Source organism: Rana temporaria, chromosome 7 (assembly GCF_905171775.1).
Source record: "Rana temporaria chromosome 7, aRanTem1.1, whole genome shotgun sequence".
Lineage (NCBI taxonomy): Eukaryota > Metazoa > Chordata > Amphibia > Anura > Ranidae > Rana > Rana temporaria.
This window is the reverse complement of record NC_053495.1, coordinates 138994875-139022793: the sequence shown is the minus strand read 5'-3', so window position 1 is coordinate 139022793 and position 27919 is coordinate 138994875. Positions and strand designations below refer to the sequence as shown.

The following is a 27919-nucleotide window of genomic DNA, read 5'->3' as shown; positions in this document are numbered from 1 at the left end:
TACATGTAATTACGTCTCCTAATCTCCTTAATCAATTGCAATGTGTTATTTTTGCCTACCTGCATTCTTTCCCTATAATCGCTATATTCCCGAGTGATGACGTAGACACGTGCAGGTGCCGTATCGTCGTTAAATCCGGCAAGCCGAGATCCTGCCGGATACATTCTTTGTTTATGTCGGGGCTGCGTCATTTCCGGTTGACGTCAGCCCCCCGACATCCCGCGATGGTTAGGCAGCTATCTTCACCCCAAGAGGATCGTGGTTACCATGTGACTCCAACGTCACAGGGCTAAAGGAGACAGACGGCGCCATTTTCAAATAAGGAGAACTAAAGAGAAGAGCCAGCTAAACGTTGTTTGCATCTGGGCTTCGTTACCGTAGTAACTGGAAACGAAGAAGAGACTTGACTAGTCAACTTACTGCGCACGTGCAGGATTACACAGCAAAGAAGAAACTGTGGGCGGAAGTAGAAAGGGAACTAAACAAGGAAGACCACAACTAACATGGCGCGGATATAACAGCAGAAATGATTTTACACGATCATCTCTAAAACGGTGAGTAAACGAATGTAGTTCAAACCATAGCGCTCGATCGTTTTAGAACTGTTTCATATTCAAAACCATATGCATGGTTAAAGGGTCACTAAAGGAATACATTTTTGCTGAAATGACTGTTTACAGGATATAGAGACATAATAGTTAACTGATTCCTTTTAAATGATTAAAAATAGATAAAAACCAATCATATAATGTGCCTGCAGTTTAGTTTAGTTTTTGCTGTTGTTTCCTGGTTCTCTGATGTACAGATCCAGAGAGCCAGTAGATGGCAGTGAAGGTTTTGCAAAACGAAACTGGATTGGTGCTGAGGGGTTTTAATCACACCTCCTTGATTAGTCACCACAGTGAGAAATCTCCCAGTACTGTGGTGATCAGGAAACAGACAACCAGGAAGTGTCCAGAACAGAGAGGTATTACAGCAACATCAAAGCAAAAACGAACAATGAGGACATTAAACCAGGACTGCAGTAAGGTAAAGGAAGCTATTTAGCAAAAAAAAAAATTTCCTTTAGTGACCCTTTAAATTAGGACCGGAGGGTATACAACTAGTTCAATCGGGGAAAAAAAAGTAATTTTGGCCACTAGATGGCGCTTATTTTCATATGAGATAGCTATAGAACACAAAATACTGCACATTTTGTAAGAGCTGTGTGAATTTGTGTCATATTTATTCAGCAAGTCGTTATATACATAGACCCCATAGTGTTATGACTGATATTATACCATAGTGCCCGTGCTGCACCCTATATTTATGCCATGTGGATTGATTACCGGTATATGACTTTCATCACCTGCGATTATACCTTGCCTTTAATTCGTAATGTGTGAGAATAATAATGCTCACTACAATGTGTACTATATTCATTACAATAAAGTTTCCTCTGTAAGGAAGGGTATATATATATATAAAAAAACATAACATGCATTGTTAATATTAAATAAACAAAAAAAAAAAAATATGAAGAAAACAAAGATGCATATATTTAAAAGTATATATTTAAAAGTATAACTAAATATATATTTCTGCCCAAATGCTCATCTTCTAAAAGCACAAGAGATGCAGTTTTTTCTACCTATAAACACATATTCTAACATAGAGGGGCGTTTAGAGGCAGAAAAATCAAATGCCAAACACCTGTAAAAGCAGCATTTTAAATGTCCAGTGTGCATGAGGCCTAAATATGGGTAGTTTCCACAGTATAAAACCTCTTTAAAAGGGGTTGTAAAGGTACAATTTTTCCTAAATACTTCCTTTACCTCAGTGCAGTCCTCCTTCACTTACCTTATCCTTCAATTTTGCTTTTAAAATGTCCTTATTTCTTCTGAGAAATCCTCACTTCCTGTTCCTACGTCTGTAACTCCACACAGTAATGCGAGGCTTTCTCACTGATGTGGAGTGTCGTGCTCGCCCCCTCCCTTGTACTACAGGAGAGTCAGGACGCCCACAAGCACACGGCTCCTTTATCTGCAACGTGGATAGAGCGTCCTGACTCTCCTGTAGGCCAAGGGAGGGGGCGAGCATGACACTCCACGCCAAAAAAAATAGGATTTTTATAACAGCTTACCTGTAAAATCCTTTTCTTTTGAAGTACATCACGGGACACAAAGAAGCATAGTAATTACTATGTGGGTTATAGAGAGTACCTTCAGGTGTGGACACTGGCACGCCCTTAAGGCAAGAAGTTCCCTCCCCTATATAACCCCTCCCATACCGGGAGTGCCTCAGTTTTGTAGCAAGCAATAAGTGTCCCAAATACCCCAAAAGAGGGGCGGGTGCTCTGTGTCCCGTCATGTACTTCAAAAGAAAAGGATTTTACAGGTAAGCTGTTATAAAAATCCTATTTTCTTTATCGTACATCACGGGACACAGAGAAGCATAGTAATTACTATGTGGGACGTCCTAAAGCAATGCTATGAGGGGAGGGAGACCCCAAGAAATAAGCCAGGCGCCATCAGACATGAGGAATCAAACTGCAGCCTGCAGCACACTGCGCCCAAAGACGCTCTCCTCATTCTTTCTTATGTCCAATTGATAAAACTTAGTGAAAGTATGGACAGACGACCATGTCGCGGCCTTGCAGACTTGAGCCATGGAGGCTTGATGATGCACTGCCCAGGAAGTACCCACCGCTCTAGTGGAATGTGCTTTAACCTTAAACGGGGGAACCTTTCCCCTCAAGCCATAGGCTTGAGTAATGACCTGCCGAATCCATTTGGAGATAATGGACTTCGACGCTGCCTGCCCACATCTGGGACCTTCTGGCAGGATAAACAATGTATCAGTTTTCCGGACCTGAGCAGTAGCCTTAAGATAGATCTTAACTGCTCTTAATACGTCTAGCGTACGTAAAGACTTCTCCCTTGCAGAACTAGGTTCTGGGAAAAAAGACGGGAGAACAAGATCCTGATTCAAATTAAATTTTGAAACAACTTTAGGTAGGAAAGCCGGGTGGGGCCGTAGGACCACTCTATCCTTATGGAATATAAGGTACGGTTCCTTACAAGACAAGGCCGCCAACTCTGAAACCCTCCTGGCGGAGGTTATGGCTACCAAAAATATCACCTTCCTGGTCAGAAGGACCAAAGGAATATGAGCCAAGGGCTCAAATGGTTGTTTCTGTAAGACAGAAAGGACCAGATTCAGATCCCATGGACACAAGGGAATCTTGACTGGTGGACTAAGCCGGATCATACCTTGCAAAAAGGTTTTGATCAGGGAATGTGTAGCTAGTGGCCTTTGAAAAAAAATCGATAAGGCCGAGATCTGGCCCTTAATGGTGCTTAGGGCCAACTTCATGTCTGCCCCTAACTGCAGAAACTCCAGAATTCTGCCAATGAGATACCTCCGGGGATGCCAACCCCTGGTCTCGCACCAGGCCACATAAGATTTCCAAACTCGGTAATAGATAAGTCTGGATGCCGGTTTTCTGGCATTAATCAAAGTAGATGCCACCGCATTAGAGAGACCCCTTTTCTTTAAGATATGGGACTCAATAGCCAAACCGTCAAATTGAGAGACGGTAAGGAAGGATGGAATATTGGCCCCTGGGACAATAGGTCTGGCCGAAGCGGAAGGGACCACGGTTGCCCCACGGACATCCTTACAATGTCCGCGAACCAGGCCCTTCTGGGCCACGCTGGAGCCACCAGAATCACTGGTCTTCCTTCCGACCTTACCCTGCGAAGAAGACGGGGTAATAATTGCAGCGGAGGAAACGCATACATTAGGGAGAACTGGTCCCATGGGAACACCAGTGCATCCGTGCCGTAAGCAAGTGGATCCCTTGTCCGGGACAGAAAGTTGCCCACCCTTGCATTGAACCTCGATGCAAAGAGATCGACATCTGGTGTTCCCCACCTCTGACAAATGCTCTGGAAGATGTCGGGGTGAAGAGTCCATTCCCCTGGAAGCACCTGTTGGCGGCTTAGGTAGTCTGCTCGCCAATTGTCTATTCCCGGAATGAACACTGCAGATATGCATGGGACATATTTCTCTGCCCAGGTCAGGATTCGATTCACCTCTCTTTGGGCTGCACGACTTCTTGTGCCCCCCTGGTGATTTATGTATGCCACGGCAGTGACATTGTCTGATTGAATCCTGACCGGAAGACCCTTCAACCTGTCTGACCAAGCTGACAGGGCTAGATAGACTGCTCGAATTTCCAGCAGATTTATGGGTAGAGACCTCTCGGAGGCTGACCATTTCCCCTGGAGAGACAAACCTCCCAGGACTGCACCCCAGCCTAGCAGACTGGCGTCCGTGGTCACAACCTGCCATGTCACGGGAACAAAGGACTTCCCCTTTAGCAGGTTCCGGGGAACCAGCCACCAACAAAGGCTCTGCCGGACTGACCGGGAGAGAGACATAGGGAGATCCAAGGCTTGAACCTTTTTGTTCCAAGCGGACAGAATGGCATGTTGAAGCTCCCTTGAGTGGAACTGCGCAAATGGGACGGCCTCGAACGAGGCTACCATCTTTCCCAGTAACCTCATACAGAGGCGAATGGGAGGCTGACGCTTTGCTTTGACTAGTTGAACTGGTTCTCTTAAAGCCTCGAACTTCCTTTGGGTCAGGAAGACCCTTTTTAGCTTTGTGTCTATGAGTAGACCCAAATATTCGAGCCTTTGCACAGGCATTAAGGCTGACTTGTCCAGGTTGAGAACCCAACCCATGGATTCCAGAAATTTTACGGTTCTGTGTACCGCTGAGTTTAGATCGGCCACTGACCGGTCTACTACCAATAGGTCGTCTAGATAGGCTACTATGGATATGCCTTGAGACCTTAGATAGGCTAACAGTGGAGCCAATACTTTCGTGAAAACACGAGGAGCGGTGGCCAGACCAAAAGGTAAGGCCACGAACTGGAAGTGGCGCTGATTTACCGCGAAGCGAAGCAGCTTCTGATGGTCGAGAAAGATAGGAACGTGCAAGTATGCGTCCTTTATATCGATGGACGCTAGTAGTTCCCCTCCTTGCAGGGAGGCCACCACTGACCTGATCGATTCCATCCGGAATGATTGGACCCTTAGGAACTTGTTTAAGGCCTTGAGGTCCAGGATGGGTCTTACATCCCCGTTTGGTTTGGGGACGGTGAAGAGATTGGAATAAAACCCCAAACCTTGTTCTTCCACTGGCAGCTCTCTGATTACCCCTTGGGATAACAGATGATCTAAGGCCAATGCTAAGGACCTTCTTTTGCCGAGGTCCTTTGGGACGTTCGAGGTTAAGAAGCGCGGCGGAGGAAATTCGCTCAACTCCAGCTTGTAGCCCCCGGAGACCGTAGAGAGGACCCACCTGTCTTGGATCCTGTCTAGCCAAGCCTCCGCAAACAGCTGAAGCCTTCCCCCCACCCGGCTGAGTGGGGGAGAACCTTCATAATGCTGACTTAGTTGCTGGCTTGGCCTGTGGCTTACGGTTCCAAGGCTTTTTGGAAGCCTGAGGCTGGCCCTGTGGCTTCCCACCTGCATTGAATCGTCCAGGAGGCCGTCGGAACTGCCTGGTACCGGAAGTACTAGGGATAGGAGAGGAGGATCTCTTAAAGGAGGGGGGACCCCTAAACCTTTTCTTTACTGGCAACAGTGTACTTTTGCCACTGGAAATTTTCTGAATGTAATTATCCAGATCTTCCCCAAACAAACGCTCTCCATGAAAGGGAAACCCCGCCAGTAATTTTTTACACGGGGCTTCAGCAGACCAGTTCTTCAGCCAGAGTAACCTGCGCATATGAACTAGCAAGAGAGTGAGACGTGAGGACTGCTGAATGGAGTCCTTAATAGCATCTATGGCAAAACATAATGCTCTGGGAAACTCAGCCAAATTATGGGCCTGTTGTGCCGGCAATTCCTTTAAGACCCCTTTAAACTGGTCCTTCAAGGCCTGGCAAATCCCAATAGCCGCAATTGCAGGCTGGGTTATTCCTCTCGCCGAAGCAAAAGAGGTTTTTAATAAAGTCTCTAATCTCTTGTCTGTCGGATCTTTGAATACCAGAACATTGTCTACTGGACAGGTCAAAGATTTGTTTACGCAGGACACAGCTGCGTCAACCTTGGGGATGCCCCATTTTTTAGTGAATTGTTCCTCCATGGGGTATAAAACCGAAAACTTCTTAGGAGGAAGAAAATATCTATCTGGATGTTCCCAATCCTTGTAGATAAGCCCTTCCAGCAGGGGGTGAACCGGGAAGGAATAATTAGCTTGAGGAGCTTTTAAGGAGCCTAAAGATGAGACTGCACTTGAAGCTGGCTCTGAAAGTGGCAACTTGAAGGCCGAACGGACCATCTCAGTGAGGGACTGGACCAACAATTTTTCGGATTGCGACGCCGAAAAGGGTTCTCCCAAAGTGGAATCCTCAGAGTCCACTACTTCCAGCTGACCTTCTGCCAGATCTCCAGAGGGTAAATCAACCTCTTCTGAGGATGCATGCCCCAAATCGAGGGACTCCTCAGAGGGAGAGGGGGACCTTGTGCGTTTTTCCCTTGAGAGAGAGGATGCAATCAAGGTCGCTAATCTCTGCTCCAGACCCCCCATAGCTGAGGCCAGAGCCTCCTGTGTCACAAAAACTGGAGCAAGTGGGACAAGGGCAGAACAGGCATCTGACAGCCCTGATGGTTCACCCTGGGCCTCCTTCAATTTTTCAGGAGAGGAAGCAGCCGCAGGAGCATGCCCGAGATCCTCTGAGCCAGATGGCGATCCCTTTGCTTTTTTGCTTCTAGTCCCTGAGCCTTTAGCCATGATAAAGCTGAGGTACTCACAATAGTTGCAACTACTTGCGAACCTATAGACCAGCACTGACGCTGCTATTTGATGGTTGGCAAGGTGCAGAGCCCACTATGCGCCTTAAGCAAATGTCACTGTCCACCACCAGTACTAAATACTGAAGTATGTGCACAAGATCTCTGTGTCCACCGTCAGCCAGAACCAGTTAGGTGGACTGGAGCATATAAGGACTAGGTGTATCACCTGACCTGCTCTGTCCTGTAATCTCAAGTCTCATAGAGAACAGCTGAGATAGACCCCCTGCGCGCATGCGCGTGCCGCTGTTAGGCGTGCACCACGAGGCTACGCGCGCACACGTAGCCGCACGCGCGCACATGTCGTCACACGCATCTCACGGAGCACGCCGCGCACATTCGTGCGCATCGAAGCAGCGTACAAAAAATTCATTTGTGCGCACGCGTGCGCCTAAGACACATCAATGTCGCGCGCGCGTGACGCTACGCGCCATGCATGAGGATGGAACACCACAGCTCCATGTGAGAACCAGGTAAGCCAAGTGAAGCCAAACATTTTGGACAACTTTTTTCTGCTTTTACCCTGCACAGGAGGGGCTAACTACCTGACTAGAGATACCCCTCCTCCCCACAACACACAGGACCATATAGGAGAAGCACAGACAGTTAGCTTTAGGCAAACATAATGGCTCAAATAAAGGAAGGTTACTCCTAGGACCAAGTCCTGAAGCACCTTCACTTACCTGATCCAACGCTGCAGGACTCTGCAAAACAGACAGTCCAATCTTCACCCATCACGGAGAGCAGCGTCTATAGACCTTCAGGGACCGGGTTCCATGGACAGGAACACCACACCCCTGGACCCATATCGCACCCTGTCAGTAAACTTTTGGTATTAGGAAATTGACCAAAGTACTGAATAACCAGGATCCAGCTCTCAAAGAGAAGCATTACAGGCCAAACCCTGTTCTTCTTAACCGGGGCCCGGGTACCGTCCACTTTGGCTCAGAAGCACTTTGGACGGATCCGGATTTCATGGAGGCTTTTTACATCCAATATGGATCCCTCCAGTGGAGCTCCTTGGAGCACATGTTCACTCGTGACCAACACCTTAGACACTGGCAAAAAACTGAGGCACTCCCGGTATGGGAGGGGTTATATAGGGGAGGGAACTTCTTGCCTTAAGGGCGTGCCAGTGTCCACACCTGAAGGTACTCTCTATAACCCACATAGTAATTACTATGCTTCTCTGTGTCCCGTGATGTACGATAAAGAAATTGTACCTTTACAACCCCTTTAAAGAGGGACTCCAGTCTCCTCTCCCTCCTTTTAATATATGGACACTTACCTATCCAGGGATCCAGCAATGTTCTCACCTGAGCCGATCCTTCAATCAGCTTCGGGTGCAGGCGCCGGCATCTTGTGTAAGGCAACCTGGAAGTGAAGCCTTTCGGCTTCACAGCCGGTTTCCTACTGCGATGAGCGAGTCGCGCTGCTCTTTGTGAATGGTTGCGCAGGCTTCTGTGACCTGTTATGTGTCCCAGAAGGCTGCGGGAGGGAAGGAAATGGGGCTGAACGTCGCCTTGTTGATCTGACCAGATCTGTCTAAACCAGGTACCCCCCCTAATAAAATGTACCATATATGGCAGTGGAAGAGGGAAGGCTGCAAACAAATGGAACACTCCTTTTGGGTCAAGTTCCAAGTGGTTGTAATCCTCAGGCATGAAATCTGAAAAAAAAAATCCCTCTATAGTGTGTACTTGTCTCAATCCAGAGTACCAATTCTCATTTCTGTCTGCTTCTTTGTTCCTCTGCTAACAGAATGAATCACTTCTGACAAGTTTTACTGACACCAAAAGAAAAAAGAAAAAAAGGTGACCGGGGTGGGAGCTCCAGCTGATTGACAGCCTCAGCTCTGTTCCTGTGTGCAGGGAGGTGTGTCCCTTCCCCCCAATCAGCTCTCAGACCTCTCCCCACTGAGCTCTGCAGAGTAACTTCATCTTGCAGCCCCTTTTTTCTGACAGCTCAGACAAGCTTTATAAATTCTGGACTTTGAATGGATTTAGGCATAAGAAGACTGCACATAAACATGAACAACTTATGTAGGAGGATTTGGTTATATGTAAGGGTTTACAACCACTTTAACAGGTGAAAGATAGTTACTGTATTGCTTTTTCCTAACAGGTACTGCTTTAGGTGATCAGTTGTGTGAACAGTGAGCATTGATGCAAATTCCTCTTACCTTTTTAACAACACATCAATATGTTCCATGTTAGACTTCAGCACGAATGTTGGCCTAGGAAAAATAAAATAACATTCTGTTAAATTTACATAATGGTTTTCATGTTTCTGTATATCAGGAAATGTTTCCATTCACTCATATAAAGGAGACCAATGTGGTAATATTACCCCAGTAGATGCGTTAAGTTGTGCAGCACATCTAATCTTACCACTTCACATTGCTGATTTTGCCTACAGATTGAATATATATTATGGGCCAGATTCAGGAACGAGTTACGCTGGCGTATCTATTGATACGCAGCGTAATTTAAAAGTTGCGCCGTCGTATCTCTGCGCGGTATTCTGGGAAGAAGATACGCCTGAAATATGGCTTCAGCCGACCAACGTAAGTCTTAGTACGCCGTCGTATCTAGGGTGCATATTTACGCTGGCCGCTAGGGGCGATTCCATAGATTTACGCCTCCAATATGTAAATGAGCTAGATACGCCGATTCACGAACGTACTTGCGCCCGCTACGCCATTTACGTTAGGCTTATGTCCGGCGTAAAGTTACCCCTGCTATATGAGGCGCAGCCAATGCAAAGTATGGACGTCGGCAAGCGTATCTTTTTACGTCGTTTACGCAAGTCGTACGTGAATGGGGCTGTGCGTAGGTTACGTTCACGTCACAGGCATTGGGCCTGGCGTATCTTAGGGCGTAAATTCGACATGATACTGAGCATGCGCCGTTCGTTAGGCGCGTCATTTACGTGGGGTCATGGCTCATTTGAATGCAACACGCCCACCTCTTCCAAATTTGAATTACGCGGGCTTACGCCGGCCCATTTACGATACGCCGCCGCAACTTTTGGAGCAAGTGCTTTGTGAATACTGCACTTGCCTGTCTAAGTTGCGGCGACGTAGCGTAAATAGGATACGCTACGCCCAACTAAAGATACGCCCAGGTACGTGAATCTGGCCCTATATGTACATAATATTACTAAGATATTGAAGATATGTTTCTGAACTCTTCTGGGATTAAGTCAAACAAGCAAACAGAATACTTGACTGCTCATTTCATATTGTAACTGGCAGGAGAAAGATTAAGCTCATGTATGAAGATATTGATCAGAGTTCCCAGAAAGCCGCTCAATATGAGAGCGTCTGACTGCATGTTCTGTGTTCACGTCTGAACTGATCCTTAAAGCATTAGTCTCAGCTCACCGCACGAGGAAACCCAGCTCATGGTAAAAAGGGTCGGCAGGCCTTCCGTTGCTTGAAGCGGTATTTGAAAGACAACCCTCTCATCCCTTCACAAAGAGTAGGATTATTAGTCTAGTATACTACACATGAAAAATGTTTAAAGAGCCGTGCTACAAAATGCATTCATCACAGTCCACTCTGCTAGAGAAAAATAAAAAACTGCTGCAGATATAATTTTTTTTTTTTTTTTAAAGAAGTACAGCCAAAAAGTTTGTTTGGCTGCATTTCTCCTGTGGATTACAGGAGTGCAGTTCGTTCTCCACCCCTGTTACCCGTTTTCAGCAGACAGCGGGCTGAAACATGGCATGGATATGTAAATAGAGGCAGCATTCATATGTATATCATGCCCCCCTAAGGTCATATCTACCATCACTTCTGCTAAATGGTACCCACTGGGGAGGTAAAGGGGGCATGCTGGAAGGTTTTTGCCTACAACGGTGGTCATTAGGCCTAACATCACCTGTTCTGCAAAGGTAAGCAAATTGGAGGTGTAACCCTACTTCAAAAGAACATGGTGCCACAGCACCTTGAATTTTGGTGCATGTGAATACGCACATCTCAGCCGACGCATGAGGGTGTTATTAACAATTAATGGCACTGCTGTGTATCTGCTAAAGGGTAGGAATGAGCTTCGAGTTCAAGTCGAACTCATGGCCAGGCCACATGCCCTCAACATGAGGAGGATGTCCCCATGTTGATGGGGACAAGGGCCTCATCCCCACAACCCTGGCTGGTGGTTGTGGGGGTCTGCGGGCGGGGGGCTTATCAGAATCTGGAAGACCCCTTTAACAAAGGGGACCCCCAGATCCTGCCCCCCCCCATGTGAATTGGTAATGGGGTACATTGTACCCCTACCATTTCACGAAGGAAGTGTAAATAGTTGTAAAAAACACACACACACACACACACTAGAAAAAAGTCCTTTATTAAAAATTAAAAAAATGCAGCGGTGGTAATCCACTTGGTCCCAGCTCCCCGCTCCAACGTTGTTGGTATCCAGCGATGAGAAGATCGTCCGGGATCCAGAGCGCAGCATCGCCGGCCGCCTGTCTCCACCGGAGTCAGCCCGGCGAATGACGCTGCTGAAGCTGTGACATTTCTTTTATAGGTGAGGCGGGGCCACCCGTTACGTGACCCCGTCCCCCTCCGACGCACCCTCTGCTACGTCACTGGGGAAGCCCAGGCTTCCCGCTTGCATCAGAGGGGGCGGGGTCGCGTGACAGGTGGCCCCGCTTCACCAATATAAAAAATGTCACAGCTTCAGCAGCGTCATTCGCAGGGCTGTCTCCGGTGAAGAGAAGTGGCCGGCGATGCTGTGCTCTGGATCCCAGACGATCTTCTCATCGCTAGACTGGAGAGATCACCCGTTGCTGGATACCGACAACGTTGGAGCAGGGAGTCGGGGCCAAATGGATTACCACCGCTGAATTTTTTTATAACTATTTACACTTTTTTATAACTATTTACACTTTTACACTTTTTACAACTATTTACACTTCCTTCGTGAAATGATAGGGGTACAATGTACCCCATTACCAATTCACATAGGGGGGGCAGAATCTGGGGTTCCCCTTTGTTAAAGGGGTCTTCCAGATTCTGATAAGCCCCCTGCCCGCAGACCCCCACAACCACCGGCCAGGGATGTGGGGATGAGGCCCTTGTCCCCATCAACATGGGGACATCCTCCCCATGTTGAGGGCATGTGGCCTGAAACGGTTCAGGAGAGGGGGGGCGCTCTCTGTCCCCCCCTCTTTTCTGCGGCCGGCCAGGTTACGTGCTCGGATAAGGGGTCTGGTGTGGATTTTTGGGGGAACTCCACGCCATTTTTTTAAAATTTGGGGTGGAGTTCCCCTTAAAATCCACACCAGACCTGAAGGGTCTGGAATGGATATTTGGGGGGAACCCCACGTAATTTTTTTTTTTTTAATTGACGCTTTTTTTTTTTTAATGAATGAATTCTCTCTGAATTGCCGGGAGCCGACAATTCATTATAGCCGGGAGTCTGGTTTAAATTACTTTTTTTTCTTTCAGAAATTACACTTTGTGCAGGGACAGTTCCAAGTACTGGAAACATGCGATATTTCACATGCTAACTATACACCCCCCCTAGGTACGAAATTTAAAGGAATATTTAACTTTTATTGTTTCACTTTAAGCATTATTAAATTCACTGCTCCCGAAAAAACGGCCGTTTTTAAAACTTTTTTTGCATTGATACATGTCCCCTGGGACAGGACCCAGGTCCCCAAACACTTTTTAGGACAATAACTTGCATATTAACCTTTAAAATTAGCACTTTAGATTTCAAACGTTCGAGTCCCATAGACTTTAATGGGGTTCTAAAGTTCACACGAACATTTGGTGTGTTCGCAGGTTCCGGTGCGAACCGAACAGGGGGGTGTTCGGCTCATCACTACTAAAGGGCAGCATGTTTCTGTGGTGTCAGGAAAGCGATTTTGCATATATTCCCGACACACACAAATGTCTCAGTTACTTTGGTGGTCAGTTTAAATCTTCTCATTACATTGGGACTTGGTGACCAATCCTTTCATTTACACTAGTGACCAGTGTGAAAGTCCCCCTTACATTGGTGGTTATTGTAAATGCTCCCATTACATTAGTGGTTAGTGTAAATCCCCCTTACATTGGTGGCAAATGTAGAAATCACCCTTTATTGGTTGTTGATGTAAAATCCTACATTACAATGGCTGTCAGTGTAAATTCTTCATTACATTGGTGATTATTGTACATTTCCCTTTCATGTCATCTTGCATTGGTGGTCAGTACAAATCTCGACAATGGTTGCCAGTGTAAATTCCCCCTTACATGAAGGTCATAGTTTATTCCCCCCTACACTGCTGGTTGGTGTAAATGTTCCTATTACATTGGTGTCAGTGTAGAAATCCCGCTTTATTTTGGTAGGTGGTGTAAAATTCCCCCTTACATCGTGGTCAGTGTAAATCCCCCCTCACATTGGTGGTCACTGTAAATTCTCTATTAAATTGGTGGTCAGTGTAGAATCCCCCACTATATACTTGCAAAAGACTTCCAGCTACACGATTCAGAATTTGCCACAGTGTACTACCTCCTAACTAACCCCATACATCCACCACTGCCACTGATCCCATCAACCCCCCCAGTATTGCCACTAATCCCACCCCTCCCCTCAGCATTGCCACTAGGAGATTTCGGTCTATTGATGGGTCCCCATCAATATATAAGTTGCCAGGGAAGAGGGGGCAGAGTGCAGAAAAAAAAAAAAAAAAAAAGACAGGTTATCCTTTAAAAGGAGAAGTAGGGCCAAAGCTCTTTTTCAGATACTTAGCTCTGCACTTCCGTTACCCAGATTCAGCCGACAGCCAACTAAAGTCTGCTGTCAGCTGACGTCACTTAGCTGGTCCAGGCTGTGCAAAGATCCTGACTTTGGGACCCACCCATGAGGAGCAGCTGGCTAAGCCTCTCAGAGTCCTAAGAAAGTAGCTCCCATCCCCTCTACAGCCTGGCACTCCAGTGAATGCTAAAGGGGCAGCGCACAGATCTGGGTACTGACAGTCACAGCTCTCTGCACACTGAAGACCGAGAACTGAGTCAACTGTGGGGTTTGATCACTTAGTTCTCAGTGCAGAGGCAGCAGGGGATCGATGCTGCATCCACCTAGGTGAGTATGAATGTTTGTTATTTTATTATCCCGTCGTTCTCCTTTAATTAATCCCTGTACCCCCTCCAAGTACATTGCACTTGATTACATACTTACCTACCTCACCATTCCATCGATTTTCTCTGTGTGGCCTCACCTGGCACCACACAGCCTTTCCACCTTGATTCCATTCATTCTGGCACAATAATTTTTATTAAAAAATGCAGCTCAACAGGTAACCCATGCGGGGGGGGGGGGGGGAATCAGGTGAAAAACATAGAATTACACAGAAAAAAAAACAATGAATGAACCAAAAACAGGTCTATTTTGTAGAGCAAGTGCTCAGAGTACGACCCCGCGGCATAGGTCGAAGGTCGGTGAAACTGACCCAGGTCTAAAGGCACCAACACATCAGAAAAGGACAAGGGTGAGAACGGGCAGAAGCTCAGAGCTTAACCACTTCCTTACTGGGCACGTATACCCCTTCCTGACCAGGTGAAATTTCAGCTTCTGGCACTGCGTCGCTTTAACTGACAATTGCGCGGTCGTGCGATGTGGCTCCCAAACAAAATTGGCGTCCTTTTTTCCCCACAAATAGAGCTTTCTTTTGGTGGTATTTGATCACCTCTGCGGTTTTTATTTTTTGCGCCATAAACAAAAAAAGCGACAATTTTGAAAAAAAGTCAATATTTTTTACTTGTTACTATAATAAATAGCCCATTTTTTTTTTTAAATGTTTTTCTCAGTTTAGGCCGATACGAATTTTTCTACATATTTTTGGTAAAAAAAAAAAAAAAAAAAAATCGCAATAAGCGACTGGTTTGCGCAAAAGTTATAGCGCTTACAAAATAGGGGACAGAATTATTATTCATTTTTATTATAATTTTTTTTTACAAGTAATGGCGGCGATCTGCGATTTTTATTGGGACTGCGACGTTATGGCGGACACATCGGACACTTTTGACACATTTTTGGCGCCATTCACATTTATACTGCGATCAGTGCTATAAAAATGCACCGATTACTGTATAAATGTGACTGGCAGTGAAGGGGTTAACACTAGGGGGCATGGAAGGGGTTAAATGTATTCCCTGGGTGTGTTCTAACTGTGGGGGGAGGGGGGTGACTGGGGGAGGTGACCGATGCTGTGTCCCTCTGTACAAGAGACACAGATCGGTCTCCTCTCTCCCTGACAGGACGTGTAGCTCTGTGTTTACACACAGAGCTCCACGTCTTGTCCCTGTAGCCGCCGTTCGCGAGTGCCTAGCGGACATCGTGGCCGCCAGGCACGCGCATCGGTATCTCAGGAATGCGGCGGGCTCACGCGCCCTCTAGTGGCCTGGAAGAGCGGAGGAGAGAGAGATAGAGATTTAGAACCACCCTGCGGCCGCACATATTCGTACGGCCGTCAGGAAGTGGTTAAATCATTCATATGGGAGAGCCGCCTTCTTCTGTACTACTGGAAGATGCATGAGTACCACTCTCCCATAAGAATAAGCACATGTGTGCTAAGAGGATCTGGTGGTGACATTTTCAGAGAAAGGGCTATGTAGAGACAGGCAGGGTTGCACAGTAAAGACTGCTGTATAATGGAGGAAGGTAAATATGTAACTGGGTAGCACACGGGGTGTGTAAAGCCCAATACACACTATAAAAAAACAAAAATAACACATGGTGGAATGATCATCTGGTTTTCCTCAATGTTTCAGAGCAGGTCAAACGCGAGGATAATAAGAAATGTATGGAAACTCTCGTATGACAAAGGCTTTTTTTGTTGTTGTGTAATGTTTCTGATCATGTGCAGTCTTTCCTACCTGATTTTTCTCATACGAAAGCAGTACACATTAAAAACAAAAAACTGTTAGTTTCATTCACATAGGAGAAAAATTTAGGAGTTTGTCCCTTTGAAAGCTTTCGTTTGCATAATCTGATTTGGATGTCGAAAGTTGTGTACACACTATACGAAGATCAAATGATTGTGCCTCTTACAGAATTACTCTTCCAATCTTCTCATAGTGTGTACCCCACTTAAAGTGTCACTAAACCCAGGACCTTGCATTCACTATATCTGGTCTCCAAAAGTTCACAGAACATGGAAATTAAATTATTTTAGTATATATAAACTGCTAAATACCTTTTTCTTATCAGCAGTATATAGAAGTCTTGTGACTTCTATTAGGGTCTGGTTAAAGCTTGTAGGAGGAGTTTTCATTCTAGAAAGAAAAAGGAGAACATAGGCGCACCAGCCTAGTGCATTACCATTTAAAAGATTTTAATATAATTAAAATATATACAAGGCCTACTCACAAAGGTGATGGACAAAATCAGAGTAAAGCTTAGTTGACATAAGCTGCAAAGAGATGACCTCGAACCCTACTTTAATCGGTCGTAGAGAAAGTGAAGGGAGTCACCACCGGCTGATGCGTTTCGAAGCTCTACACCTCTTCATCAGAGCCAAGCAGTGACCTGGGTGTTTCCCCATTGCTCGTTGTCATGGTGCATGGTCATGTGGGCATATGGGCTGTGTGTATATAAGGGAGGCTGTTTGTAGGGTGCTTTCACTGCTTGGCTCTGATGAAGAGGCGTAGAGCTTCGAAAAGAGTCAGCCAGTGGTGACTCCCTTCACTTTCTCTACGATCGATTGGAGTAAGGTTCGAGGTCATCTCTTTGCAGCTTATGTCGACTAAGCTTTACTGCGATTTTGTCCATCACCTTTGTGAGTAGGCCTTGTATATATTTTAATTACTGTATATTAAAATCTTTTAAATGGTAATACACTAGGCTGGTGAGCCTTTGTTCTCTTTTTCTTTCTGCCACTAGGATATCCCCATCCAAGAAGAGCAGCAAGGCCAGTGGCACCGGTGTTGGTATCATCCCTATGGGCTATTGACTTTTGGATTATCCTCTTGTGCGCAGGAGTATTTGTTTTTCTGAGTTTTCATTCTACTCTGGCTGTTCTATGAGGCTGCAGAACCCCTGCCCCTCTGTCTTGACAGTGCCAATTGGCCCTGTGCTGATCAAATGCACCCTCCCAAGAAAAAGAAAACTCTCTAGCAATACACATCAAACTGAGCATATGCAGAGAGTGCCTCCAAAGGCCCTGTACTATCAGGAGATAGATTGGGGACAGTGGAAAAAGGGGAGGATCAGTACCAGTACCTATAGGTAGAGAAAATATTGCTTAAACGTGTACCGTTTAGGAGATATTTAGTATACATGCAGCCAGTGACATCACTGGCACATGCCCTCTGAAAGAACAGGCACAGGTGCCGATCCTTCCAAGCCCAGAGATGCAAATGGTGGCTCCCGCACAGGAGTGATGTAATCGCAACTTCAGCCAATCACAACGCCAGAGCCCGCAAACCCGAAAGAAACTCTGGGAAAGTGTCAGCTGTCTCAGCGGTATATTATCTCACAGTAAATGATGCACAGCGATTTTTTTCAGCATTATTCTTAATCATTTTGTCTGGAAATAAGTGAATTATAATAAAAGAAACAAAAAAAATCCTGTTTCATTTACTATTCGTTAAAATGTATAAAATAACGGCGGTGCAGTCACCATACTAATCTGCAGTAACAGTCTAGATGGGTCTGTTTTCATTCAGTTGCTAATTGCTGAGAGAATTCATTTCCAAGAACATTTAGGTGAGGGGAAAAACAATGATAATAAAAATCATTAAAATGATAATTAAATATCTTCAAACTCTGTACAGAGAATTTCCATAATAATTCTTTATACAATTAACACAAGCCACAAATTACTTTTCTTCACCATTTACATGTTGTGCTACAGATGCATATTGCATTCCTGAATAATTACAATTTAGAGAGTCTGCTGATGTGCTAGAACAGGGATATGCAATTAGCGGACCTCCAGCTGTTGCAGAACTACAAATCCCATGAGCCAATTGCTTATCCCTGTGCTAGAATGATGGAAGTGTTTTACTGGAGATTATATACGGTACTTAGACTTTTTAGCCCAATTGTAATTAGTAATATAAAAGTTAGGCAGTAGTTTCCAATATCTTACTTTTTTTATTTTACTTTATTTCTTTGGCCAAAAAAAATCTATGCCATTTGAAGGCCACAGCTAAAAGGCTAATGCTCTCTATGCAAGAGCTTCGGCCTGCATACAGGGGGTCTGACACCCTTTGCTTGTTACCACTACAGTGCTGCAATCAGCAAAACTTACACTCCTCTCCTGGTGATTGCACCGATATACTCTGGCTCTGACTCTGCAGGGCTCGTGTCAGATGTAGCATAGAGACCGCTGCCCTCGCATAGAGACCGCTGCCCGCGCATAGAGACCGCTGCCCGCGCATAGAGACCGCTGCCCGCGCATAGAGGCCGCTGCCCGCGCATAGAGGCCGCTTCCCTCGCATAGAGGCCGCTGCCCGCGCATAGAGGCCGCTGCCCGCGCATAGAGGCCGCTGCCCGCGCATAGAGGCCGCTGCCCGCGCATAGAGGCCGCTGCCCGCGCATAGAGACCGCTGCCCGCGCATAGAGGCCGCTGCCCGCGCATAGAGGCCGCTGCCCGCGCATAGAGGCCGCTGCCCGCGCATAGAGGCCGCTGCCCGCGCATAGAGGCCGCTGCCCGCGCATAGAGGCCGCTGCCCGCGCATAGAGGCCGCTGCCCGCGCATAGAGGCCGCTGCCCGCGCATAGAGGCCGCTGCCCGCGCATAGAGGCCGCTGCCCGCGCATAGAGGCCGCTGCCCGCGCATAGAGGCCGCTGCCCGCGCATAGAGGCCGCTGCCCGCGCATAGAGGCCGCTGCCCGCGCATAGAGACCGCTGCCCGCGCATAGAGACCGCTGCCCGCGCATAGAGACCGCTGCCCGCGCATAGAGGCCGCTGCCCGCGCATAGAGGCCGCTGCCCGCGCATAGAGGCCGCTGCCCGCGCATAGAGGCCGATGCCCGCGCATAGAGACCGCTGCCCGCGCATAGAGACCGCTGCCCGCGCATAGAGGCCGCTGCCCGCGCATAGAGGCCGCTGCCCGCGCATAGAGGCCGCTGCCCGCGCATAGAGGCCGCTGCCAGCGCATAGAGGCCGCTGCCAGCGCATAGAGGCCGCTGCCCTCGCATAGAGGCCTCTGCCCGCGCATAGAGGGCAGCAATTATTATTTTTTAACTGCAAACCATATGGAATAGGATTATTGAACACAGATCAGCATTCATTTATCATTTATGTAGTATATAACCTATATCAACCAATCAGAATAAAGCCTACTGTAGTCCTACCAGTAAAAAATGCATGTTAATATGTGGCTATGGATTATAGCCCTTTAGAATTTGCGTTTAAGAATTGCAATTCTTTCTTGAATGAGGCCGTTGGCATCACCTAAATAAAACATTAATCTGGTTAATACCAATGACGGTACAAGCGGGTCAATGCACGTTACCGTTTCTTAATTATATTACAGATAGATGTGTATTAAAATTCAGTTGTATGCACAAAACCACACTATAAGCAGGTTTAAAGTAAAAATTGCAGGTTTTAAAAATGTGTATTTTTGGTTGTTGACCTGCATAATTTAAACATGTATCAATAAAATGATGGTTTTCTCGAGGTATCAAATATCAATCTATATTATGTTCAAAGACTGTATTTGTTAAAGTGGATGTAAACCCAAATTTATTTATTTTTGTTTGCTGTCACAATGTAGAGTAAAAGATTTCCTGTCATCTGTGCCCAGTCTTGCCACAAAGAGTTAATCCAGCTCTAAGCAATCATCTTTTCTTTTTTCAGTGAGATAAATGGATAAACAGGAAAAAACTTTTGTCCGTTCTTCCCCCTTGCTGTGAATAACAGGTTATTTACATATCTCATGCACTAGCCTGAGACAGGCATCATTTTTTAATTCCCAACCCCACTCCTTTTTCTGAAGTCATGCGATTACTTTTCTGGATTTTGACTGGTTGTTAGTGATCATAGCAGAATTTAGTGTAAGGAATACACAGGAGAAAATGCATGTTGACAAGGGGAGTGTAGAGGTGGGCAGGGAGTCTACCCACATCACGACTCCACCAACCGAGCTCCAGACAACAGACCCACCCACAGAATCTGCCGTTTTTCAGTTCTTATAACAGACAGAGGGGAGACATTTTACAGGTAAGGATACATGCAGGAGGCCTGTATATCCTTATAGATCAGCACTATGGCAGTAGTATAGAAAGGATGAGAGTGGCTTTACATCCACTTTAAGTTTGCCCCCACATCTAGTCCATTTTACCATTTCACTGTGAAGTCATTTTTGAGAGGTGGTTAAGCAAAGAATAAATCTAGAAAAATATGAGGATCAAGTGCATTCAACTCCCCACCAGCCCTAAACAAGTTATACGCAGCTGAGCAGTGCTCTTCCACTGCTCCTGCCCCGGTTGCCAATACCCAGTATCCAAGGTATGAAGGAGCATGTGACTTGCTCTCATGTGACAGTGTTCAGCAAATTGCTAGCCCTGAGCACTGTCACATGGGGAATGACATCACCTCACCTTAATCTCCAACACCAGCCGACACATAGATTTCAGTGCTGGCTGTAGCAGAGGCAGGCGCTGCAAGGGGGAAGCAAGCATATCTAGGGTGGGTGCCTTTACAAACACACTAGGGGAGACTTACTAAAACTGATGCACACAGATTCAAGTACAGCTGTGCATAGTAACCAATCAGCTTCTAACTTCAGCTTGTTCAATTAAGCTTAGACAATAAAACCTTGCCAGTTGGATGCTATGCACTTGGTCACCCCTCTGGGTGATCAATGTACATTACAGGGAATTTAAAGGACAAGTTCACCTTCCTAAAAAATAATAAATGCACATTTTTTTGCAGGTAAAAAAAGTGTGCATTTATTTTATTTTTTTAGGAGGCTGTAAAGCATAATCTCAGGCTCCTGCAGACTGTCTGCATATACCTCATAAGGCAGTCAATTACTGAATGACAGGAAGAATCAATGAACTACAAGAGCACTCACAGCACGCTAACGGTTGATTGAGAACTACAAGCCATCAGCCGCAAAGGCCGATAATAGTTGTAGTTCATTCATACACAAAACTCTAAATTGATCCGAATGTGTTGTGCATTGTGACATCGGGTGCAGGGATAAGATCACCAGCTCATTGTCACAATTAGAAGGGGAATCGGGGAGAGGATGCAGAAGCTGGAACATGTTACATGTTTGATGGGGAAATTTCATATTTCCATATTAAAGTTGTCTCACAATATCTAATAAAACCTCCAAAGCCTAGCTTCCTTAGCTAACCTCATACCAAAGGAATGTCATTACAAACTGACCAAGTCCTTAAAAGTTCATGTTGCTTTCTGTGGGTGTTGACTATTTCCTTACATACAAGTCCTATATACTACACCTATAACTTGGAATATTCAGTCTCTACCATCGGTCCGACCATCTGTGCCACTAAATATAAAAACGGACGAGACTCTGGCAAAACAGCATCTTTAGTAAAATATTTTTCTTATGTTTTCTAATATCATTACATTTGTTATCTGTCATTCCTTAATTAAATGTTATGCTTACAGTATATAAAATACAACCTCAAAAACATAAACCATCATGTAGCTGTGATAAAACAGGTGGAACATGCAACATGTTCCCGAAGGTAGACTTATCCATTAACAAACTTTATAGTCCTACTAGTGTTTGCTCTAAAAAAACAAACAAAAAAAAAACATTTTTTTTTTGTTCTTCTATTCTGAATGGGGGTGATGCACTGGCGGAATTCCAATGAGGTAAGCGTCTGCATGCCATTCGAAATTATTAACCCTGGGGGCGTGGTCTAGCCGTGCTTGAAGATGGCAGCTTAATTGGAGAGCTCCCGCTGCTGTGGACCTTTAACATTTGATGGAACGCCGGTAAGCTGTCGCATCAGCCTGAAAACACCAGAATCGGGAACCCGTTTCTGTCGGCACTCATTTAGAACACTTCTCCCGTTTCTCCGGTGAAAATTGACTGAGATACAGGAGGTGACAACATCGCTATTGGGTTTATCACTATAGAGAACCCGATGGGCTCATCACATCAGCCGGCTTCAAATGAGGCTTTACCGCCACAAAGCTCTAGCCGGAATGTCAGGGATGCGACAGATTTGTCACAGGGACTCAGCCTAAATGACTTACACTCAGTTGCGGCTGACATTAAAAACACGCTGACAGCAGCCATTGCTGAGCTGAGTATTGAAGTGCGTACTGTCACCGCGCGAGTCCTGGAAGTTGAAAAAACAACTGCGCAACAGAGCGCTGCGCTGCGCCATGTTAACAAAACTGACACCAATACCATTCATCTGAGGGACCTCCACCGTCAGGTGGAGGACTTGGAGAACCGCAGCAGGCGCCACAATTTGACAGTTAGGGGATTGCCTGAAAATGTGGACTATGATAAGCTTTCCACTGTAGTATCCAACATTTTTAATAACCTTCTAGGTCGCCCTCCTCTAACACCCATCAAGATGGAGTGCATACACAGGGCTTTGAGACCTAAAGGTAAACCTGGTGATCCTCCAAGAGATGTCATCTATTGTATATGCGATTTTCAATTGAAGGAAAATATACTAAGGAATGCAAAACTGCGATCTAAGTGCTTGTATGAAAACACGGTGATTCAGATCTATCAGGACTAATCCAACATAACCCTCCAGCACAGTAGAGACCTCAGACCTCTCCTTGACACATTGCACGATAGAAATATCATTTATCGCTGGAAATTTCCTTTTGGATTGCTGGCCTCTAACCAAGGTCATTCAGCTTTATTACGAGTACCAGAGGACCTGCATCAATTCTGCAAGACACTTGATATTCCATATGTGGATGTACCTAATTGGTACGCTGATTTCCGCTTCAAATAGTATAAGAAAGACCATATACAGGAAGATACAATGGAAACCGTGCTGACTAGATTCAGGAGACGACGCTCACAGTCTACTGACAAGCCTTTATCCTCATCAATGGAGCCTCCGCATGAGCATCAACCATCTGATTCCTCAAGATACAGGAAATCAAGACGCGAATAGTGATGTCAGGATGCCTCTTCTGGACTTTTTCCTGTTGTTTTCGCTGCCCTCGACACGTTGGAGTGATGGTCAATAAGTATTGACTTTACTTAATATTGTTTGATTTTCTGATATATGGTCGGTGTTTTTATATCTTAAGGGTCGATTTATATGACACATTTAACACACAAAATACTGTTACCAGTGTTATGAAGGTGGCAATACTGCTACTTTTTGATTGCTTTCAGTTTTTTTTTTTTAACATCCTACTGCAATGCCTCACACCGATCATTCTCATACTTTTATTTTATGGTTGTCCTTTGATATTCCTGCTTGCAATTGTTGCGCAGTATATATTAAACAATCCTTATACAAGTTTGAATGTTCATCCTTTAACATTTGATACCCCGGTATTGTTTTCCTTTTTTTTTTTATAATTCTGTATGTTATGATCGGGGTAGTTTGCGCTGTGACTAACTTTGATACGGCTCTCGTACACTTGCTGGTTCCTAAGCTCTATGTATGAATATATGTTGGGGGGAATGGGTTCTCCATTCCCTCCCTTTATATAATTTTCTTTCACATTCCAATATACATATCTCTATTCTGCGTTACTGGTCTGTGGCGGTGGGCAGCCCATTGGTTTGGTCATACATCTTTGACACGACTCATTCCAACCCCCGCATAGTAAAGCCTTGTACCCTCACTCCACTCGGGACTGGGTCACAGGGTATTTGCTATACTCTTTGCCGTATTTAACTTCCCGTTAGGGGAATTTTGTTACTTTGTCTTGTTCTTTTTTTTTATTCTCTCTTGCCTCGGCAGTTCGTCTCGAGTTTCATATACTCGATACCTATTTTACCTTTTCCCTTTCTATCCTCATACCTGATTGCTGTGCACATTGTGTTCCTCTCCCCATTAGAAAATGGATTCTTCTGACAAGTGCTTATTAAATGTGAAACAAAATGTGAAACTATATTCCCTGAATGTAAAAGGTCTCAATATTCCCGAGAAAAGATCGAAATTAATGTTATTATTAAGAAAATCGAAGGCTGACATCATATTCTTACAAGAAACTCATTTTAGATCAAATGACTGCCCATCCTTCAAGGACAAAAAAATCCCACATATCTTCAACGCGACCAATCCAGAATCTAAGTCTAAAGGCGTTTCTATTCTGATAGTTAAATCGTGTCCTTTTCAGCTATTAGATGTCAAAACAGATGTGAATGGCAGATACTTGTTCCTAAAGGGCACATTATACAATAAGTCCATCACACAAGCCAATATTTATGCCCCCAATAGATTGCATGCTCCATTCTTTGAAGAAACTTTTAATCTGCTGGAAACCTTTGCCACAGGCATGATTATTGTAGGGGGTGATTTTAACCTGGCCCTTAACCCACTATTCGACACCTCTTCAGGTTCCTCCAAACTTTCATATAAAACTCTACGCATAATCAAGAATTCTATTAATCAACTGTCCCTACATGATACATGGCGCACTCTTTACCCTACTTCAAAAGATTACACTTTCTACTCTCCCTCCACAATACCTACTCCAGACTCGACTATTTTCTAATATCTCAAAATGACCTAGACACCCTTACAGAAGCGACAGTAGAGCCAATGATTCTTTCCGACCACAATCCCATAACCGTGTCTTTAACCTTCACGGAAAAACCTAACACGCCGAGAATTTGGAGGCTTGACAATTCTCTACTTAATGAGGTCAACAATGTGGAAGTGTTAAACTCCAAAATTACTCAATACTTTCTTGAAAACAATACAGTAGATATGCACCCTCTAACAATTTGGTTAGCACACAAATGTGTTATTAGGGGGGAATTGATCTATTTGGCTGCTAAAAGGAGTAAATTACGGCAGGCTCACATTAAATTTCTCACGGACCGAATCGCTACTTTAGAAAACAAACATAAACAGTCTCTTGCCCTAGATACTCTTGCAGAACTTTCTAAAATTAGGGAGGAACTCCTTCTATTTTTAGGGAAGAAGGTTAAACGCAATTTCATTTTCTCCCAAAAGCTTTTTTACAAATTCGGCAACAAAAATAGTAAACTCTTGGCCAATACCCTGTTGCCATATGGTTTTTGGCTAATCTAGATTAAATAGAGATATGTGGGTATATATATATATATATATATATATATATATATATATATATATATATATATATATATATATATATATGTATATGCTGTGTCTGTGTATGAATATAAAGATATATATATTCTAATTATGAATATATTTCTCTAAGTAGAGGATGAAGATATCTCAGTCAGAGTACAAAGTTTATGGTTCATTTAGCATGCTAATTCATGGCATTTAGCATATAGCAAAGTTCATTGTTTGGTAACAGACATTGTGGAGCCAATGAATTAAACCACCTTATGTGAGGGACCCCATGCTGGGATGTTCAATCAAGATAGCCACATCCTGTTTAAGCTTGGGAAAAATTCACTTTACGCTGCTGTCGGATATAGTCACCAAGATTTGCATGAAAGGGGGCTGACTTATTTAGTCGGGCCTCCAATCATGATCCTAGCTAGGCCAACCAATGGGACGTCAGCTTAGAAAGATATACTCCACAGCACAGATTGATGGAGCCCACTTTATGGAACCACCACTTGTTGGAAGGATGTCTTGATGGAGACTTGACCTAAAAGGATGCGTCTCAGTACAAGGGGTAACTATGGTATAGGCATGTGATAATTACTTGTAGCAACTGCCCATGTTTGTAATCTAAGGTTTTAGAGGAATATACTCTAGATTCCTTCATGTAAATGTATGTATTTTAACCTACGGTCTTGTTTTTAGACTATGGATAGGTTCTGTGTGTTAGACTAGACTTTGTATAAGCTCTAATAAATGTGTTATGTTGAAACTTTCACTCTGACAATTGAACTCTCATATTTTTAACCATATATCATATATGCGAGATATTAAATCTTAAATATAAAGTTATTATGGTAACAACCCTTAATGGTAAAAATACAAAATATAATACTATACATTCCATATCAGATCCGAATGGTAAATTATATAATAAATCCGCAGATATAGCTAACCAATTTTGTATATTTTATTCTAAATTGTACAATTTACCTGCTGCTACCCTCCCAAGGAACTCACCTAGGAGGATTGATTTGATATCTGAATTTTTGAAATCATATAGCCCTAATGCTATTGGTGCGGACAAAGCTGAAAGTTTAAATAAACCCATTAAACTGAACGAAACCTTAACTGCACTCAAACAACTTAACACAGGCAAGAGCCCGGGACCAGATGGTTTCACGGCTAATTACTATAAGACCTTTACGGTTATCCCTCATTTTTTGACAGCATCTAACTCTGTACCTGCTCCCCCACGACTGACAACGGAACTCTTGAAAGCACACGTAGTTATGATACCCAAACCAAACACGGATAAAACGATTGTGTCCAATTACAGACCCATATCGCTTCTTAATGTAGACATTAAATGATATGCCAAGATCATCGCCAATCGCTTGCTTCCTCTGTTACCAGACATTGTCTCCTTAGATCAGGTAGGATTTATACCAGGCAGGGAAGCGAGGGACAATACTAGTAAGGCTATTAATATTCAACATTGGATGTTGAGATCGGGATCCCCTGGATTTTTATTGTCCCTCGATGCAGAGAAGGCCTTCGACAGGGTAGCGTGGGACTATATGCTTGAAGCCTTGAAAGCCTTAGGAATGCGCGATCGTATTCTCCAATTTATTCAGCTATTATATTTATCACCCACAGCTAAAATCAAGATAAACAGTGATCTGTCGGAGGCCTTCTCTGTGTCGAATGGTACACGACAGGGACTGTGCATGTCCCAACACCTGGTGCTGGAAGTAAATGGGGCATTATAGCCCAACTCTGATGAACCCAACATCCCTGCTAGAACATGATTGCTAGAAGTTTGAAGCAGGACAACCCTGAAGACCAGCAGGAGGGGCATGTGCAGAGGATTTTATGTGGGATGAGATAATAAAAAAAAACATGACACAGAATAGAAACAGGTTAATTTCATACATTTTCAGATATCTCACCCAAATACAAATGGGAAAGCGTCCATGCCAATATGATGAACAAACAGGAGGTAAGAGAGGCAGGCCACAGTCTCAGCGGTGTATATCTCCTTCTCGGGCACAGTGTCCTCATTCTCCAGGCTTTCAGCTTTGCGAACGTTTTGCATAAACGCCTTGGGTAGAGGTTCACCCAATGATACAAGAAAACCCTGCAACATAAAAATGTGCAATAATAGCATTTCTCTTTTGAAAATGTTGCCTTTCCTTAGCCTTCCGAGGCTTGCGCAGGCTCTTCTGTCCAATCAGGAGACAGCCAAACAAAGCCGGGATCAGCTTTAATTGGCTCTCCTCTATAGTAACACTGAAATGATAAGACATCACTTCCGGTTTACCCAGATGTCAATGCCGCTATTTAAGAAAAAAATGGCATTAAAAAACATTGATCTTGGTGTTTTGAATGCTCTTCTGCTCACATAATTTGTAATAAACACATCTTTGCCATGCTGAATCTTCCCTCCAACCACTTTGCATATTATTTTATATATACTGTGATTCTGTACTTGCCAAATACTTGCAGAAATCTCCCTCCTCCACAGAGTCTGGCTTGCGTCATTTTAACTGTGGGCAGCTGAAGCTGCTGCCTGTTCACTTCCTGGATTTACAGACGCACAAAGGGCACACCTCCAGCTCTGCAGCTCTCATTGGCCCTCCTATGCCTCATCCTCCCTCCCTTTCTGGCAAACTCACATGAGACAGAGAGAGCACTGTGCATGATGTCATAAGCCTAGGCTTTTTTCCCCAGACAGGAAACAGGAAGTGGGCTGTTTAAGGTATTTACAGTCAGAAAAAAAAAAAACGTTTTACTATTCAAAGTTAAAAGAACAAGGGCAGAAGATTTAGTAGATGGAAAGTTGAAAAAATTACTGAAGTTCTGCTTTAAAGGTCAGAG

At 44.6% G+C, this 27919-nt stretch overlaps 1 protein-coding gene across 2 annotated transcripts in view; it reads right to left on the bottom strand.

The window, feature by feature from the left end:
- Positions 1-27919, bottom strand: part of GLMN (glomulin, FKBP associated protein) — a 124595-nt gene that overhangs the window by 35431 nt on the left and 61245 nt on the right. For both annotated transcript variants that reach the window (XM_040360031.1, XM_040360032.1), the window contains exons 8-9: positions 26992-27179; positions 9031-9084 (exon numbers count right to left, since the gene is read on the bottom strand). In XM_040360031.1, coding sequence (XP_040215965.1) covers positions 9031-9084; positions 26992-27179 — 242 coding nt within the window. The remainder of the gene's footprint in view (positions 1-9030; positions 9085-26991; positions 27180-27919) is intronic.